The following is a 13,564-nucleotide window of genomic DNA, read 5'->3' on the forward strand; positions in this document are numbered from 1 at the left end:
TAATTGCTTTCCCTGATAAATGAATTTTTAAAAGGGGCAGCGGAGAGGAAAGGAAAAGAATGGGGTTGGGAAGCTTTTACATTTTTCAAAAATGAATCCTACTTTCACTGCTGTCCATGGAAGCTACTTCAATCTCCTTAATAAAGATTATAATTAACATTAAATACACAAAATAAACACTTAAGCCCTTCAGTAAGAGAATTGATAAAAAATCCTCTTTATCACAAGAGCTTTCATTCCTCATTAATTGTATTAGATTATGAAGCCTTGCCCATTAAAGAACAAATCAAAAGCTAATTACTATTTCCAAGTATCTTACTCTAAATTATAAAACTCTTCTCTTGACAACATCGGAAAGTGTAAGTGTATTGCCAAACCTTACATTATTAGAAAACATATTGTAAGACACGACTTGCACAAGCCTGTAGCTACATAGTTTAAAAAAAAAAAATGAAATTGGTATCTGGCTAAAACAATAAGAATTAGAAATTATTCTCTAAGTATCTTTAAGAGGGGCATAAGTGCTTGCATTTACAGAAAGAAAACAAAACCACGGGGAATGGAAGTATTACCTGAGGGCAGGAAATTTCAGACAAAAGGTCCCTATTCCTGATGAAAGCAAGTAGTCAGTTGCCAGGGTCTCTTAGACTCCTCTGGTACTCATTTGGGTGATTAGGAAATTCACAGCACACCAATCTCCACCTCAGCCAGCAGGGATCACTGCAGGTAATGGGTACACGGGGGACACAGAAGGGAGCAAGTTTAAGGGAAGGGAGAGGAAAGGAATGATATGATAAAAAATATTTAGCTGTGATTCACTTTTTAAAAATATTTGTATTTCACACTGGATTAACTAAAATAAACACTGCTAAAATTTACATATGATAAATTAACCATTTATGATTTCTTCATTCTCCCTACCACTGGAATTACTACTACTCTACTAAATTAATAGGTATTTTTTAATGTTTTATATTAGAAATGCTAACTAATGAAAGTAAGATAGCTTATATTATACAGAAGTTATACAAGGACTGAACTATATAATTCAACATTAAATGAAGCCAATTAGGACAAGCAGTCTAAAAGACACACAATCTACAAATACAAATTGTCAAATTAACTGTCAAAAGGCTCAGTGAAACATATAATCCTCATTTCATTATAGAAAGTACTAGAGAAAAATTACCTATGAAAAGTAACCCCAAAACCAAAGAGAAATCCAGCAATAAACTACATCTGATTACTCAAAAGTGAACTGGAGAAGTATAGTATTTATCAGGAAAAAAAACTATCTACATTTTGTGGATATGAATCAACCTTTAAACCACCCAAATATGGATTCAGAGCAGCCAATTCATGCCCTGTGTATTCAAGAAAGGCCAGTGTAGTACAAATGTACTTCTCCAGCCAGTTAAATACGTTTCTGATCAACTACTATGCACCACAGGACTATGGCAGCTGTTACAGGTACAACGGCGAACAAGACAAGGACAGTCACTGTCCTCAGAATTCAGAGCCTATCAGGGCGATTCTGCCCTTAAAGAGATAACAATCTGCACTACTAACAATTATGAAGCTTTTGTTTTAGTAAAGCAAACAACGTATTTTAAGACCTAAAAACCTTCAAATGAAGATGACCAGTAAAGACTAGTCTACTTCAAGTTGCCTATGGAAGATACGGAAGTAAAGTGAAGCCTGAGAGGACACGCTGTCATGAAAGGATGCAGACAACCTGACGACAGAAAATAAACCAGAAGACGGGTGAAGAGGGCGAGGGTGGGGGAGTGTAGTATTGGAAAACAGTGGAAAACAAAGCTGCAGCCGAATTTGGAGGACCTCAGTCATCCTCAAGGTCTCTAAATACTCGCCTTAAATATTCCCTTGGTAAATATTCCCTGCAGTCAGACAAAATAGGTTTAATAACTATCCATTTTTATATCACTAAACTGTCATTTATATGCTTTTATTTTGTTATTGCTTTACAATTTTCTGAGATGCTATCTTAAATTCTATTTACTCACCCACCATATTGTTTCCAGAAGACATTTCTAGCTCTTAATTTTATTTATATGTTTTATGGAACCTTCTTTAAGTACTGGTAGAAAAAAAAATAAATGAATGACTTATCAATGAAGATATTTATAATATTTCTTAAAGATAAGATGAATCTTACATATTATAGATGCCCCTTTTTATAGCACATGTCATTTGTATATAAAGCATCACAGCCAAAGAAAATTTGGAGGAGAAACTGCAATTTTGTATTTAAAAACACAGTTTTACCAAATTTTAAACCTCTGATTTTCTAATATTACTACATTTATCCCTAAGTATTAATTTCTAACAATGAAATTACAAAAGGTTTACAAGTAGACATGGGTAGAAGAAAACCACACTTGATGTTAGGCTAGCAGTGTCAAAAGTTGTCAGGTAGCCCTCTCTTTAATGGTTTTCTGGGTAGAAAAAGAGCATATATACTTAAAATAACATCTCAAAGGACGGATGAATATACAGAGCCCAGCAGAAGTAATAACGCCTGCTGGAGGGTGGTTGGTAGGGCACGTGAAAATCTTGAACAAGATGGACAGCAATTTGAACATTTCACCTAAAATGTCATACGGTGTGCTTCAGTGTGATATTGTTATGTTACCAAATTACATGCTTATGATTTTGTGATAAAAAATTTTGTAATAAAAAGGGGACATTATTTGTTCCAGACCCTGTAGAATGCAAAATTTATATACTACATTCATTTTGCCTGGGAGAAGTCTCAAAACCAATGAGTGAATCATCAGACAAACCAGTAGTAAGTCTGTTGCCTGAAAAATCAAACAAACAATAAATTACTATATCCTGAATCATATTTGCTTCACCTCTCAACATGGTCTTGACATGCTAACTGTTCATATTTCACTCATGGAAATAGTCATTAAGTCTTCTACTTGTAGCTTACATTCAATATGAATGAGCTCCAGCCACTAATACCAACTGATTAAATACCAATATTAAATAGAAATATTAAATTACCCTAAGTTATGTAAAATGCAGAACTAAAAGATATATAACTGATAAGAGATCAACTTATTAAGGAAATGTTTACACTGGAATTGCAGTAATAAGGTAAAGTGCAATATTGCAAAAAATAATATTGCAAAAATATTGCAAAAAAGATTATGCAAGTAAAAAAAATAAATGGAGAAATAATGTTTCCACAACTTGAAAGAACTGCTGTGTCAAAGGATTCCCAAGTAATAAAAGAATCTCCTAAGGACTACTGCAGCAAGATGGTGAAACACTGTAAGAGTAATAAGGGAAATGCTGAAAATTGAGTAAAAGAAAATCAAGCCATTAGGTGAGAACAAGAGCCTAAGCAGGCAGCACAGAAAAATCAAATTAAAAGGGTGCTGAATCAGTGACTTAACTACTCAACACGACCTGTCAAACTTTAACCTTAGGCAAGTGACACATCTCAACATTTAATAATTACCTTCTTATGGACAGGAACAAATCCCTTCTGATTCTATTAACAGAATGGTGATATTAGAACACCCAATGGACCAAACATTCACCCCCTTTACACCTAAAGTTTTCAAATCAATCTACTGAAAGTAACTTCTGCAAGAATCAGTATCTGGTTTTATTTGGAAATTAATGTCAAAGAAACAAAGCACCCACTGGATTTCAGATGCTTCAGATAGTGCACTTAATAGCAAATAAATAAATAAAATAAAAATTCTGTACTGCATAAACCAAAGGATAACCACACACACAAAAATGGACATTATTGCCAGACTAAAACATGTAGTGTAAATTAGTTCACAAATAAAAGGGATCTTCATAGATATCTAAAAGGTATCCAAATTAACCCTTGATCTTCTTCCCTAAGCCTGTTCCTCCTGCAGTCTTCAGCTTCGTGAACAGCAACTCTATCTTGTCAGCTGCTTATGTCAGAAACTTTGGAGTCAGCCACCACTGCTCTCTTTCTCTCTCAATCACATTTTATCTGCCAGTAAAATCCTGGGGTTCTACCTTAAAAATACATCTAAAACCTAATGATATCTCAACAACTCCACTGAATCCACCTAGGTCCAATATCTTTCTCATCTAGATAGTTAACACTTTTAATTGGGCTCCTGTTTCTGCCCTTGCCCTCCTATTATTTATTTCCCATATGACTGCAGAGTAATCCTTGGCTCCAAGCCTTCCAGTGGATTCCAATCTCACTCAGATAAAAGCCAAGTCATTACAAGGCCCCAAAAGATCTGGCCTTTGATCGAATCTTGCACTCACTCCATTCTTCACTCTACTTTCCTGTACCAGTGGCCTAGATATATATATCAAGGGTGTCCAACCTGCAGACTGGAGCCCTGCAGCCCTGTGCATGTGGCCCAGGATGGCTTTGAATGTGGCCCAACACAAAATTATACATTTACTTAAAACATTAATTAGTTTTATTACTAGGTTTAATATTAAGTTTTATTACTTAGATATATATATTTTCTATATTAGTTATCACAAATATGGGACCTGTTTGATGATTTTAAAAGATTATCCAAAGGGCCACTGCATAATTAGGGTTATTATATGAGGATTTTTTTTTTTGCTTATCTGCAGTAGCAGGTATCACGAAAATTATGCATGAACCTTTTTTTTGCTCATTGGTTTTCGTTAGTGTTTGTGTATTTAATATGTAGCCCAAGACAACTCTTCTTCCAGTGTGGCCCAGAGATGCCAAAAGGCTGGACACCCCTGATATATATCAAAAACAACAAGCAAGCTTCCACTTCTGCATCTCTTCATTTGCTTCTACCACCTCTTTCAGATCTCCTCTCAAATATCACCTCAATTAAGGCTTCTGGAAGCAACAGCTTAGAAATTGCAAACCCCATCCTCAACACCTCTGTGTACAGACTTCCTATCCTCTTTGCTGTTACTTTTTTTTTTCAGTAGCACTTACCACAAACTGATACAATGTATTTCCCTTATTTATTTCATTTATTTACTATAAGCATTCTCTAATTAAAATGTAACTCCACTGAGGGCAGGGATTTTTTTGCCCTACGAATATGGACCAATAAGTGGTACAAAGTAGCACTCAGCAAATATGTGTTAAATAAATGACTAGTATATCTAGTGTCAAACATTATTGGAGATTATTTTTAAAAGAACACTGTCAATATAAGTAACCAAAAGTTACTTTAAAAATACTCAAATTCATAAAAGTAAATTTATTTATAATCCTAAAAGGGAACATTAAACTCAATTTTTTTCCAGTTGTCTACTGCAAGTGAAACAAACCTTACAAATTTCAATGGCAGCATAGTTCTATATGTAGGTACATTTATCGATCCTACTCATGCTTCTTATGGCATAATGGGAGTCACTGAAGCTTCTCAAGAGATGAGACCGTATCTTACCCATTTTTGTGACTCTAATGCCAAGTGCTCAAAACCATGTATACATAAAATCTCAAAAATTACTTATTGAGCTTTATTATAAAAGTGAAAGATGTCAATAATTAGCCTATATATAACAATATAAAATTACCATTTGAGAAAATAATTTGACAGTCTAATAATCTATGTTGTATTTCCTTTTAAGAATGGTCCAGCCCTGGCTGGTCCAGCTCAGTGGATTGAGTGCTGGCCTGAGAACTGAAAGGTCACCAGTTCAATTCCCCGGCAGGGCACATGCCTGGGTTACAGGCCAGGTTCCCAGCTGGGGTATGAGAGCAGCAACTGATCAATGTTATCTCATGTACATTGATATTTCTCTCCCTCTTTCTCCCTCCCCTCTCTAAAGATAAATTAAAATAAAATCTTTAAAAAAAAAAAAGGAATATCCAGTACAGGAACAAGCACACACCTAACAGTATTCATCTCCAATTATATGCATCTTAACTTCTTCAGCAATTCACTTCTATGATGACACTGCATACTAAACTAGGACTCCCCAACCTCTAAAATCTTAAACTTTAATATAACACTTTCAGACAAAACCTCCAATCTTTCCAGTTGTCTCATTTGTTTTGTTCAACTGCTCTTCCATCTAAATAAAATTTCCAACCCTTGGATGGTTCTTTCCTTTTCCTCCCAAGTTATCAATTGTTGCCCTTCTCTCCCTCCCTCCTTTCTTTCTTTGCTTCCTTCTTTCCTTCCTTCCTTCCTTTCTACCTTTCTTCCTACCCTGCTCCCTCCCTCCTCCCACCCTTTTGCCACCTAAGCCACCCCATTAATACATTGTGAAGCAATCTAAGCTCTCTTATTACTTTGCCATCCAGTCACAAGATCCTGCCAAGTGCACAACCCTTTCTAATCTCCTTAATAAATATTCCAAATATTCAGCAATCTTCTCAGGCAACCCCTCCCCCATTCCCCCATACTATCGATTTGTTCCCTCCCCTTAGTTTAGGGAACACATCTTACTGAAAGTGTTGGGCAGTGGCTACTACCTAGACCCCTGAGGCTAGCCTGGATCCAGTCCCTTTCCAAGTCTGGTTCTCTAACCTTCTCATAAATTCTGTGGGATACTGACATCTTCCAATACATTATGTTTCTATTTAAGTTAATCAGAGCCCCCTGCAGACTCTGTATTTCCATCCCAGGCAATTTTGAACCCTGGACTTCAAAAACCAAACTAATAACCAGGCATCTCTACTGATCATATCATTCTCTAGTCTGGAATTCTTTGTTGGTAGCCACCACCTGGGATGAAGTTCAACTTCCTGAACATAGCAAATGGCCTCTGACATCTAATTATATCAGTGCCTATTAAAGACAACAAGCCTAACTCAAAATACTAGTTCTCCCCATGATCATATCTTTACTGTACCCATTATCTTTTGCCACTGCTAATTGGGCCATGGATAAATAGGACTGGGCCAAACAGATATTTTCACCCAGGAATCTGAAACTTGGCAGGAGAGATCATAGTTTGGGAGTTGACAGAGATGAGCTAGCACCCTAAAGCAGTGGTTCTCAACCAGGAAAGATTTTGCCCCCAGGGAACATTCAGTAACATGTGGGGACATTCTTCACTGTCAAGACTGTAGAAGTGCTCCTGGCATCTAGCGGGTGGAGATCAGAGACGCTGCTAAACATTCTGCAATGTACAGAACATCCTTTCACAACAAAGGATTATCTTGTCGAAAGGTCAATAGTGCTGGGATCCAAGAACACTTCCAAACAGGTTCTTGGAGCCGGTTAGTTCCTGCCCTTCCCCTTATTTACCTTTTTACCTGAGTTAAACAGAGCAGGGTGTTGTTGTTTATAGACAAAATAACCTTGACTAGCACAGTAACCCTAGTTCAATCACCTGACACACACGTGAACACTTTAAACCAGTTTTTCAATCTCATAACTGTTGACATTTGGACCAAGTACTTCTTTACTGTAGGGGAATGCGCTATGCATTGGAGGGTATTTAGCAGCATCCCTGGCCTCTAACTACGAGATGTCAGTACCCTTACCCAGCCCCCTGTTGTGACATTCAGAAATGTCTCTAAACATTGCCAATTTCCCCAGAGAGGCAAAATCACCCCTGACTAAGAACCACTGCTTTAAACAGAACAAAGATTCCACTCACGTGTGGTGTATGTCTCTCCTGCCAACTCCCCGCCCCCCCAAGTAAACCTTGTGCCCATTACAGTGTGCCTTGTGTCAGAGGGAAAGGGGAAGCACTTGTATCTGAACTTTCCCTGCCCCTTTGCAGGCCCTGGCTTAAATATACCTCATCTTGCAGTTTCTATTTTCCCCCTCTTCATCTTTGCTCAAGCACTTCCCACTCCCATGTACGCACACAGTAAAAGATAATGAGACCTTGGGCTGAAAGGTAGCCCCTGCTCTTATTTCCTTTCTGATGCTTATTACAACTTTTCTTTAGAACTTTCCATTCCCTTGTGAAAAAAGACACTCCCAGGAAATATTCCAAAGAATACTTTGTGCCAATTACAGTATGAAACACGAAGGTAATTTCTCCTTCAAAGATATCCTGTTTCACTTCTCTAAAATATAACTCCAACCCCCACCCCACCATATACACAAATGGCCTCCTCTATCTCTCCCTTCCTCCACTCACCCCATGCCTGTTAGTTTCAGATCAGCTCCAAGTATACAAACTTATTTTATAAACAATACAAAACATGCTTGGGCTAGAAACTAAACAATTAAGCAAGGAACAAGTATATCGATTTAAAAGACTCAAATAGTTCAGCATTTACTCAAAGTCGGCTTTTCACACACCTACATCCAGGTAACACTGGTTTTGGTTATAATCTTAAATCTCAAGGCTCAGAGTAAGCATTCTCTTTCTCCTGTTGGTTCCTTTTCCTAGTCCTTTTTGCCAGAACACCATACACACCACATTTATTCAGTGATTCAATTACCCACTGCTTTCTCAAAACCACATGTAAACTTCAATAATATTGGTGGCCTAGAGGCTTGTGTAAATTAAGAAAAAAGCAATATGAGAGAGTCAGGTGATTAGTGCCACTCTTCCATTCATTCAAAAACTAAATTTGTGTTTTGTTTTGTTTTCTGCCCTTGGCGGGGTGCTAAGTTGATCAGTGTCATCCTGATATGCCAAGGTTGTGGATTTCCGGTCAGGGGTACATAAAGCGACAACCAATGAATGCATATTAAGTGAAACAACAAAATCAATGTTTCTCTCTCTAAGGTGAGAATATAAAAAAATACATTTTTTTCTTCTGTCCTGGCCAGGTGGCCCAGTTGGTGGAAGCATTGTCCTGGTACACCAAAAGGTTGCAGGTTTGATCTCTGGTGGGGGGCACAGTGGGGCATGTAAGGGAGGCAACTGATCAATACTTCTCTCTCACATCTATGTCCCTGCCTGCCTGCCTGTCTCTCTCTCTCCTCTCAAAATCAATAAACATATCCTTGGGTAGGGATTAATAAAAGTTTTTTAAAATTGATTTTAGAGAGAGAAAAGAGGGAGAGAGAGAGAGAAGGAGGGAGAGGGGAAGAGAGGGAAAGGGAGGCAGAGAGAGAAAAAGAGGGAAAATGAGAGAGGAGGAGGAAGTAAGGGAGGAAGGAAAGGAAGATGAAGAGGAAGGAAGGTGAGGGAAGAAAGAAAAAGACAGAGGAAGGGAGAGAAACAGTGATCTTGTTGTTCCACTTATTTCTGCATTCACTGGTGATCTCTTGTATGTGCTCTTGACCAGGAAGCCACAATCTAGGCAAGACAGACACCAAATACATGACAGACAAGGATGAATGCTATACAGAAAAGTGTGGTCAGTCAAGTAAGGAAGACCTCCTTGGAGACAGTGCCAGGGTTGTACCCACTGGCCATATGAAATGTCTACTATTGGAAATAATGTGTTTTAAATAGTTCCTGCTAAGCTTTATTAAACTGTATTCCAGATGATCACATCAATAGAGTGACATCTTCTGATGGAAACCGCCCTGCCTGGTATCGGAAGCTGTAACCCCCACTAAGGCTGAGGGAATGACCTTGGACGGTAAGCCAGCAAGGAGACAAAAGCTTATCTCCCTGGCAGGAGCTCTGCTTCTGCTCCTTTACTTCACCCTGCCTGACCCCCAGTGCTTGGTCAGTTAGCCAATGACGGGTAAGATTCCCCAAGGGGGGAACGATCTAAGACAGGCACGATCATGTGGGAGGCCCCCAAGGGAGGACTTTGGGGACTGCAGCAAAAAGGGGTGATGGACCTCGCCCCTCGGCTTTGACATAGCCTGGGTCCTCACCATCTGTGAGAAAATCTCCTAATCTCTTGGCTGCCTTACTTCCCTTGCTCCACCTAAGCCTGAAACAATGACAGGGAGGTGCCACCCTGTGCTGGAAAGGGCGGGTTCCCCAGGTGATCAGGCCTAAGGAAGAACATATAAAATCCTATGAAACCTACTTTGTTTAGAATGCTCTCAATTAAATGAGATAAGGGTCCAAGCAAGAAGCAAGTTTGTTCCTCAAAGTTTTACAGCTCTTTGACCCTGACTCAAAATAGGCCCTCCGACTTCCTTGTTATCTATTGTTTGATCCTTACTTCCTAGCAATGAGTAATGAGCTTTACCTGAATTCTTATGCAAACGAAACCAATAAAAAGCCTCTCCGGCAGGGGGAACGGGGCGCTCTCCACTAGAGACAGTGGCCATTCCCTCCCTACTTCCCCACAGGACCTGGTTGTCTCTGTGTATGTTTTTCTCCTGTGTCGACAAGCCATCCACGGCGTTCCTAGGTCACTGCCAGTCAGTGATCGCATCAATCTTCATTACTAATTTGTAAAATTAAGCTTGACCCAGGTAATCTCAAAAGTTCATCCCTACTTGAATAACTATTATTTACCACCTTGTTTCATCTATTGCCATCCTTTAGATTTATAAATACCATCATAAAGATGACAGCAATAACAGTAAGTTAACCAAGAATATAAATGTGATACTCCCAGTCACCTAAGTTGTTTTGAAATATGAAATAAAAGCTCAAGTGTTTCAAAAACTCATCCCTGAAAAAAATCCTCATTACTATTTACAACACAGATATTAGAAATCATACAATTCTGAATATGTGGGTACTGTGTATTTTGTGAAGTAAGCCATTACCTTGGCTATTTGTAAGAGTCCTCAACTGTTCTACAGGAGAATTAAACTCTAATGCTTTAAGGCACTCACTGATTTTATTAACTTCCCTCCCTTTCATCTAGAATGGAACCATGTGCTACCATCCTTGGGAGAGTGAGAAAATAGACACTCAAATCATTTTCTGTAGGTAGGAACATTCTTGTAGACATAAGTATAAGAGAGACTGAAGGACATCTGATAGGTAGGGCCTTACCTAAATAATAAGTTAAAAGTAAAGATAAAAACTTCTTCCAAAATAAGTTACTCACATGGACCATATGTACACTTTCAAAAGGAACTTTTTAATTAGTGGTAATATTAAGAAATGCATATTCGTAAATGCTGCTATTACCTTTTTACTTTTAAAAACTGTTTTATTCAAAATTATAAGGAAAATATGTGCCGGACCACAGAAATACTGATTTTGTTCCCCGATAGATAACCTGTGGTATGCAACGATCTGTAAAATCAAGAATTGTCATTGCTGTACAAGTATATCATTACACCCAAGTCTTTTCCTATACTGAGTTAAAAGCAATCATTAACTTACAAACAGCAGAGTAAAGGGTCATAACCAAGCGCTCTGGATTCGCTGCGAACAACTTGGAAACAAGATCCTACATTTAGCCTGTGTCTTGAGACAAATATGGGGAAGCCAGGAGCAACAAACTGCCAGCTTTACTGAGTCATGTTTCTGAATAAAACCGCGTTAGGAAATGGAAAGAACGACAAGCCTTGGGTTTATCACCCCAGATGCTGACTCTGAATTTATGGGTCCCGGGTAAAAAAAAAAAAAAAAAAAAAAAAAACACCAAAAACAACTGTTTTGCAAGAATGACGTGGGGCTAAAACGACTCCAGAAAGAACTTGTCAGAGCTAGGAACTGAGTTTATTTACCTAAAACAAATCTTAACTGTGCAAACAAGCGCACCCTCTAATGCCCCGGGGCGGGAACGGCGAGGCGGGGTGGATTCAGAACGACGACAAGGTTCACTTTTCACCGAGAAGACAAGCCTCTCCGCCTCACGGGTCACGCAGCGCCAGACGCCCTCGGTTAACGGAACGGTTCTGCTCCGAGTCGAGACGAGTGCCGAGCTCGCGTTCATTCTACCACATCCCCCAGGCACCTGGGTGACGCCGGGCCAGCCCCACCATCCGCCAGGACCGCCCCAAAGGTGCCCCCGGGTCGCCCCCAGATGCTGTGGCGGGGGCGATCCTAGCCCGCCCCTGCTCCGGCCGCCCTCCACGAGCCGGCCGGGGAAGAACCCGTCCAGGGGCTCACTCGGGAGGCCAGCCCCGGGCAGGGCAGGAGAGCCGGGGCTCCGACCGGAGCGGGGAGTCCCAGGGTCCCCTTCCCGCACGGCTGCCGGTCCCCGCCGTCCCCGAGGCTTCAGGCTGCCTCCGGTGCCAGCCAGGGAGGAGGCCGACTGGCCCCCATGTCAGAGACTCTCACTGACCTGGAGAGGTGCTTCAGGATCTGTTTTTTGATGAGCCCAGCCATGGTGCCGGGGCGGGAGGCGCCGCGCTCTCTCTCGGTTCCTCACTGCCTCCTCTCTTCGCGGCCGTCTCCTCTTTGTCCGGGTTAACCCGGCCGAAGGAGAGGCGCCTGAGCGCTCACGCCTGGGAAAGACCCGAGGCCCCGGCCGAGGCCACAGCCGCCGCCTCTATCGCGGAGGACCGGGAGCATCTCCCTCACGCCACCGCAGCCGCCGCCGACGCCATCTTGGCTGCAGCATCACCTAAGAGACCTGGGGGAAGGCGGGGGAGATACAGGCTCGGGGCGGGGCGAGCTCGGGGGGGGGAGGGGCGAGCGCGGGGAGGGGCGGGGCAACGCACGTTCCGGGCAGGCGCGGAAAGTGTGCGGCCGTGCCACGCTTGTGTCGGACTGGGGCGTTGTCCTCGGCTGCCCTGAGGGTTTAGGGTGCTTTGACTCGCGATCCCAAAACCTTCTTGGGCTTTAATCCAGTCTCTCCGCCTCTATTCTTTCTGTCGCCATCACTGAGTTTCCTGCCACATCCTACTTCTCTTTTTTCGTTTCCTCAGAATCTGCTCCACAAACTTTTCTGCTTGCTTTGCTCTGTTTTCCTACTCAGTTGTCTCCATATTCTTGCCTCATTTTCTTGTCCTTTGCTAAGATATCCTACTTTCCTGGCTAAATCCTGTAATATTTCATCTGGTGATTCCAATCTTAAGGGAAGTAAAAGTTGACAACGTGCCCTAATAGAGCCCAGGACTTGCGAATTAAAAGGACTAATCAAGTCCTGTTTCTAGTACTTTCTAGCTGTGTTAACCTGCAGAAAATAATTTCCTTGTTTTTAGCCTCAGATTAACCATTTATAAAAAGAGCTAATAATATCGGCCTTACCTACCTCACTAGGTTGTTGTATATAAAGAAATAAAGATGTAAACTTTTACTTGAATATTTTTGTAAAACGGAAGGAAAATGTTGAAATAACAGGGAGAACTATTACAGCTCTGAGCCTCCACCCCACCCAACCCTAAACCAACATTTTTCAGAGGTGAAAATGACCACCCAGTGATCTCTAGAAGAGGAAAAGAAATTGCGCTATCTCTGAGGGATGTATCAGGAAGATGTGTGGGTATGTGTCAGGGAGAGTGGGTAGTTTACACATAGTCCAACACCTGTCCCTTTCCAAAGAAAGGACAGCAGATACATATGGGTTGACTATTTACTCACTTAAAATTTATCATGAACCAGGCATTATTCAAATAACTAGGGATGCCTTGATAAAAAAACAAACAAGTGTTCTTGCCATCAAAGAGTTAAGAGCCCAGTGTGGAAGGTAAATTGCTAATGCTAAGACCTTGACCTCTGTCATTATACTGGTTCAAATGCTGGCTCGGCCACTTTGTAGCTGTGTAAACTTGGGCAAGTTATTTATATCTCTCACCTTCAGTTACCATTTAGGACTACTGGAATAATGGTATCTAAGAGTTTTGTGGGGATT

General features: G+C 40.7%; 1 protein-coding gene across 3 annotated transcripts in view; it reads right to left on the bottom strand.

Moving 5' to 3' along the window:
• Positions 1 to 12,341, bottom strand: part of UHRF1BP1L (UHRF1 binding protein 1 like) — a 77,358-nt gene extending 65,017 nt beyond the window's left edge. The window contains exons 1-2 of one of the 3 annotated variants that reach the window (XM_028533459.2): positions 12,053 to 12,340; positions 573 to 720 (exon numbers count right to left, since the gene is read on the bottom strand). Coding sequence is in view for 2 of the 3 variants with exons in the window: in XM_036019455.1 (XP_035875348.1) it covers positions 12,053 to 12,096 (44 nt within the window). In the remaining variant the exon portion in view is untranslated. Of the gene's footprint in view, positions 1 to 572; positions 721 to 12,052 lie in introns of all 3 variants that reach the window. The other 2 variants (XM_036019455.1, XM_028533458.2) reach the window with 2 other exon arrangements.
• Between the last annotated feature and the right edge of the window lie 1,223 nt (positions 12,342 to 13,564).

This window comes from Phyllostomus discolor, chromosome 2, assembly GCF_004126475.2.
Source record: "Phyllostomus discolor isolate MPI-MPIP mPhyDis1 chromosome 2, mPhyDis1.pri.v3, whole genome shotgun sequence".
Classification (NCBI taxonomy): Eukaryota; Metazoa; Chordata; class Mammalia; order Chiroptera; family Phyllostomidae; genus Phyllostomus; species Phyllostomus discolor.